Below are 6596 nucleotides of genomic sequence, written 5' to 3'. Positions count from 1 at the left end.
TTACGACTATCAACGGCTGTGACAGCCAGGCATGGTTGTACACTTGGTAAAGTCATATTTGGCTGTCGGACAATAAGGAACCAGAACTGTACACTCCTCTCACCGGAAATCTGGTACCGGAAGTAAGCTGGGCCCCGTCTCGCATATCACAAGTTGCCGTCAATTGAGCCGGGAACCAGCTTAGTACCTGAAGTAGCGCCTCGCGAGACTTAAACGCCCTATTTATTAAACCGTAGACACATAGATGTGAGATCACCATGCGCCGCAGGTTAAAAATGCACTCAGTCGTTTACTCAAGAAACATGCTCGTGCTTGCAAATTGTTGCCAATGTTTACGGACAGTGAGCCCATGAAACGCAGCACTTGTTAACCGCCAGTCAGTGGTCTTAGCTCCCATCGCCCAGCCACATTGAGCTAGGATTAGGGCACTGTGACTCAACACATATAGGCTGCTTGTGTGTGCACTGTGCGTGGCTAGGAATTTCGCCGTACTGCTTTGTCAATAGTAGGTTGAAGTTGTCGGTTTCGTATACGGGTGTACCGTCAAGACAGTGCTCATTGCAGGTAGGTGTATTGATCATCATTAGGGACCGTTCATAATTTATGGCTGGGGTGGGTGTGTGTGTGTGGGGGGGGATGATAATGATTTTTATGGAGAAGCTTGTACAATGTGAATGACCCCCCCTAAATTTTATGCACAAAATAAGTGACCCCTTGCATGTCATGTACAAAATCAATGACCCCCTCCCTACCCATAATTTCTAAGCATAATTTTAAACACATATGTATGTACAAAATTGATGACCCCCAGTACGTGTGTGTACAAAATTGATGACTCCCCTAGCTCGCCAGAACAAAATGGGTGACCTCCCCTTAAAATCATCATCACCCCCACTAGCCATAAATTATGAACGGCCCCTTAATGAACTAAACGAATAAAGGAACACAAAAATGTACAAGTGTTCCTATATTTCTTTCCAGGTTCTGTATTATATTGTGGGTGAAAATCTAGAAATATGTAAAGGAAGATTAAATTTTGTGCTTTCATGTTTTCATTTATTCGTTTCCAGCAGTATATATGCAAAACATATAAGCATTCGTCATTTAGGACGACTGTATAAACAGTTCCTTTTGTAAGGATATGAACATAACCATAGTAGTACATATATTTGTTACTTTGCTTGTTGTTTGAGAATGGTGTTCTCTTGGGCTACTTTCTATGTCCCTGACGTTTTATTCAGTTCGAGGTGTTGGCAGTTCTCATCCTGTATTTGTAGTCCAGTTCGGTCACTGAGGTCAAGGATGCCCGTGAAAGGATACAGCAACGGTCAAAGGTAAATAGCTTAACACTCTCACCTTTCAACTCCTTCCCACTCCTTCCCGTGGAGTTTTATCGATTTATCAAAATCTGAATACAACACACGCATCATGCGCTGTGTATGCCCGATTCATGACCATACTAGCATTAAGAACACGAAATAATCCAATTCAAGCCGTTGTCAGTTGTCTAACCACCATGATAATTATGATAATTATGCCCGAAGCGTTTATTTTGATAACACCCATGCATAAATGATGTGATATGCAATCTAACGGTAAATTATAAGGTGTTCACTTGTCGACACTTCTGGAGTTCGATTGTAAAGCCTATGCATAACGTTCCCCGGTACGGATAAACAATGTTGGACAAATAAGATCCGTGTGGTTCCATGGCATTTGATTTGTTACTATAGGCAAGCAAGTTGTGTCCGTATTTATTTCCATTGGGTGAGGGTTCATTGCGCAAATGTGCATCTGTCCTTTTACGGCAAATTACGCATTAAAAATCCATGTAAACAAAAACATTTTTTTATTAATAAATACGTCAAAAGTAAATTAACCTCACTATTACTTACCGCAAGAACGCAAGAACATGTCGTCAGCGTGATACTGCACCGTATTAGCGAGTCAAGAAAAGTGTCCTTTTAACCTCAGCAATACTGCATGTTAGACAAATGCCACGGATACTTTACGTTTTACTGTGACCTTGACCTCTCCTTTCAGCTATTACGCATTGAGTTACACTTGAGTACTCGACCGAGCATAGCAAGCCGTCAAATGTTTTATGTAACCGACTTATTCCATAGTTTATGTCAGAAACTTGAGATTTGAAAGTTTCGTTTAACTCTTGTGACTGTTACTTCATTGCTTGTAGGAAGAATTCTTCTAAATCTTGAATTGAATCGGGTGTCATGTCTTCCTCCATAATGGCGGCTCGGTTTTTATCAGAGTTTAAGTTTTCTGGCGAAATAGTGTCTTTGTCCTCAAGATGAGTGTCGATATTTTGTCCTAAGTGTTATGTTCTTCAGATTTTTTTGGTTGCCTTTTCTTTATCTTGAAGGGGACATTTTTGGAGATGATAGTGGATAACGGCAGAGCTAGTTTCAGCCGCCTGTTGAATTCAGTTACACTTTGTTATCAGATATGCTTTATTATATAGTTTCAATGAACAAATTAAGTGAGTGAGTGAGTGAGGTTAGTTTCACGCCGCACTCAGCAATATTCCAGCTATATGGCGGCTGTCTGTAAATAATCGAGTCTGGACCAGACAACCCAGTGATCAACAGCATGAGCATCGATCTGCGCAATTGGGAACCGATGACATGTGTCAACCAAGTCAGCGAGCCTGACCACCCGATCCCGTTAGTCGCCTCTTACGACAAGCATAGTCACCTATTCTGTTATGACAAGCATAGTCTGCTGAAGCATAGTCACCTATTCTACCCCGGGTCTTCACGGGTCGAACAAATTAAGCCTTATCGTATCTGTTCTTTATCTTCTTGTTAAGAAGTAGGTGAGTTTATGTACACTAAAGTACGCGTATAACTCAAAGAGACCACATATAATAGTTCGTTAATAACCGTAGTTTGTTGTACGCATTTCGGTTAAACTATACAGCAAGTGGCGGAATACAGAAAACAGTTCCTGTATCCTTTATAAAATATAGTTCGTTATAATGTGTTCGATATAAACGTAGTTTGCTGTAATTTAGTGGTCAGTTATAGTGAAGACATAGCATGGCTGCTTCATCTGTAATGGAGTCTGAAGCCCATTTCTGGTGTCCCCCGCCGTGATGTTGCTGGAATATTGCTAAAAGCGGCGTGAAACCAAACTCAGTCAGTCAGTCAGTAATGGAGTCATCAGGTCCAGTCCAGACCTGTCGAAGAAACAACATGACCCCCGTGAACTTTTGTAGCTGGGTAGCACTTGAAACCACTATTCATTCACCACACAGTAATCCACTTTACCCTAAACTAACACCAGAAGGTCACCTCAAGGCTACGCCCGTATACCTGCTATGTAACATCGCAGTGCAGCTTGTTTAGGTCAATCGTGAACCCGTGAAGATCCGGGTTAGAATTGATCTTCAGTAACCCATGCTTGTCGTAAGAGGAGACTAACGGGATCGGATGGTCAGGCTCGCTGACTTGGTTGACACATGTCATCGTATCCCGATTGCGTAGATTGATGCTCATGCTGTTGGTCACTGGGTTGTCTGGTCCAGACTCGATTATTTACAGACCGCAGGTATATAGCTGGAATATTGCTGAGTGTGGCGTAAAACTCAACTCACTCACTCACTCACTCAATCATGCTACGTTCCAATGGTGATGCTGGGTACATTTGTGAAAGAAACGCGTCATTTATGCCATAGTTAGTGATGTACGTTTGATATGTATCAAAATGTCGAGTAATAGATTTGTCGTGGCCTAAGGTAAACTACCAACTCTATGCCATCCAGATGGTAAGATGACAATCTACGATGTCCTAGCAATGAAACCAAACATTGATATTATATTCTTGACAAAAGACATTAAATTTACCGATGCTAAACAAACAGCTACTTTGTGTATAGGATAGGTTCATAAAAAGAGCCTCGTTGTGACTCACTGAAGGGACAAGGGTTGTTAAAAAAGTGAGAACTGAAAAACTCGCTGGCGGATCTCGCGGAGCTACATATTGACATAATGGGCGTATCAGTGTTACAGGAACTGAAAGTGGGTCAGCGATGCAGCCCGTCGCCACAAATATAAATCTGGTTAAAATGCTGACCCTTTCTTTTTTCATCGGCGTAATACATACATTGATAAGGAAACCGCCCTGAAAGATTAAAGTATCGGTGTGAGAAAAACACTCCCGACAACAGTGTTAGTCGTTGATGTGGCTTTAAACAACTTTCTAATGCTTAAATGATGTGTATGTGATGTTATTAACAGACATGTTCTTTCTTCATTTGGGCGGTGGGGTAGCCTAGTGGTTAAAGCGTTCGCTCGTCATGCCGAAGACCCGGGTTCGATTCCCCACATGGGTGCAAGTATAAGGCGGATTTTGTGTCCCCCGTTGTGATATTGCTGGAATATTGCAAAAAGCGGCGTTAAACCATACTCACTCACTCACTTTCTTTACTGCCCCATTGCGGTGCAAAACAATATTGTGGGTTGTATGAAAAAGCCCGACGGGTCAAATACGGAAATTAATTTATACACAAGCTGGTTCCCTTTGTGAGCAAAAATGGAACAATGAAGGGACCGTCAGTAAGTTTTATGGTGATGTTTGAGAAACAAACAGTTTTATGTCTTCGTCTAGATGCCTTAAAAGAGTTAAACCAAGTTCGTTTTAAACGAGCGTAAAAAAATTCATAACAACCCTGGCGGGATGTATCGTATTGTATTCACATTAACCTAATTGTATTGTTCCTGACATCCGCAGGTGCCTGCAGTTGTATAGCGTTCTCCAACCCTGACACTGTGGTGATATTCTGTTTGACATTTGGTACACGACGCACCAGCCTTAATGATGGCTGCAGTATTTGTTTGCAGCCAGTGGGGAAATCTATCACTGGGACGATGATTCAGCGAAACATGTGACAGCATCCCGTTGAAAGACTGATCCATCTCATCTGTATCTTACATGTACTGTTATGCGCAGCGAAATCTACTCAAAAGAAAAAGCACGACAGCAAACCCCCATCACAAGCCCCCATCCCCAGAATAAGAAATAAAATAAAATAAAATAAAATAGATTAAAATAAAATAAATAAATACATATATAAATGACATTAAAACAAATTACAATTTGAATTCTTCCAAAGCCTGCCATATTGACGTCCCGGTTAATACATTGTATGCGATTATCCTTGACTCGATAATAGGCCGCTGTATTGGCTAGACCTTAAGTTGGTCGTGTGATACGATGTATCGTGCTATCAGGGTTCGAGCTGGTGGGGTTGGGGAAATATACTCACACAAAACAAAAATATTGATATAACTGAATCCAGGTACATTTGATTTGAGTGAGTGAGTGAGTGGGTGAGAAAATAACCTTTGACGTGTCTGCTTAATGTGGGAGGAAAACCCGAAGTGATGCAATTCTCAGATATTTAACTTTGGGTAACACCCCCGAGCAAGGGTATTGTGTTTGAGAACATAAATGGTCAAAATTAGGAATCAAAATTAGGAATATGTTCTCGCGTTCCCACGGGACGGAAATATGCACAACGATTTACAGCACGACTGGGTACCCGTCCTCCCCTGAACATTATCCTCCCAAAACGTCTCCTGAGTAAACAGCAAAGTATACAGTATAGGACTAAATTTCCTGACTCGTCCCATATTTGAGTGAGTGAGTGAAATTAGTTTTACGCCGCATTTAGCAATATTCCAGCAATAACACGACAGGGGTCTCTAGAAATGGCTTTACACATCGTACCCACATTTGCTGAAAATACCAGTTTGAACTAAACTGAGTCTACAAGAAGCGCTTGCTGTATTGGCAAGGGATTATGTTCAAGCTACACACTTATGTTAATATAATATTCTACATTCACAGGAACAACGCTTGCACACCTGTCCGATTCTTTATTAACGGCAAGCAGCATACAGGTAAGTCTTGTTACCTTCAAACATCATTCGTAAGTTAACATTTTGATTATTTAAACAGTGTGTTATGTATTTTGGTGGCCTGACGCGTGTACACGCTACTTTCTAGTCCATGGCGAATATGACCCGACCACGTCCCTCAACGACTACATCCGGGACACTGCCGGTCTACGGGGTACAAAGGTCATGTGTCGAGAAGGAGGCTGTGGGTGCTGCGCCGTCACGGTAACGCTGAATGACGTCACCAGTGGCCAGAACTCCAGTTTCTCCATCAACTCGGTAAGACGGGTGAAACGCCTTGTGGCGGGAGGACGGGTGGGTGGGATGGAGACAGGTAATGGGGTGGAAGATGGGATTGAGGCTAAAGCTGTGTCAGGTGAAAAAAAGCGGAAACTCGGAGTTGGTGTTTTTCTGCAACTGGTCCACTCCAAACTCATAGTTTAACAACCACAGAAAGTATCAAAATGACAAATCGATGCTAATGTTCAAGAAAGTCGGTACTGTGTGTCCCCTGTACATGTATTATGTATCTGCAGTGCCTGTGTCACTGTACAAGTGTTGTGTGTCTACAGTGCCTGTGTCAGTGTACATGTGTTATGTGTCTGCAGTGCCTGTGTCACTGTACATGTCTCATGTTGATTCAGTGCCTGTGTTCACTTTCATGTGTTATGTGTGTGC

General features: G+C 42.1%; 1 protein-coding gene across 1 annotated transcript in view; it reads left to right on the top strand.

Moving 5' to 3' along the window:
- The first annotated feature begins 252 nt into the window (after nucleotides 1-252).
- LOC124284107 (probable aldehyde oxidase 2) overlaps nucleotides 253-6596 on the top strand; it is a 43935-nt gene continuing 37591 nt past the window's right edge. The window contains exons 1-4 of the mRNA XM_046720166.1: nucleotides 253-564; nucleotides 1242-1334; nucleotides 5869-5921; nucleotides 6028-6197. Of these exons, the coding sequence (XP_046576122.1) occupies nucleotides 1303-1334; nucleotides 5869-5921; nucleotides 6028-6197 (255 nt within the window). The 5' untranslated portion in view covers nucleotides 253-564; nucleotides 1242-1302. The remainder of the gene's footprint in view (nucleotides 565-1241; nucleotides 1335-5868; nucleotides 5922-6027; nucleotides 6198-6596) is intronic.

Source organism: Haliotis rubra, unplaced genomic scaffold (genome assembly GCF_003918875.1).
Source record: "Haliotis rubra isolate DU_JTF1 unplaced genomic scaffold, ASM391887v1 Scf33, whole genome shotgun sequence".
In the NCBI taxonomy this organism is placed as follows: Eukaryota; Metazoa; Mollusca; class Gastropoda; order Lepetellida; family Haliotidae; genus Haliotis; species Haliotis rubra.
The sequence above is the reverse complement of the archived record's forward strand: the minus strand, read 5'-3'. Positions and strand labels throughout refer to the sequence as shown.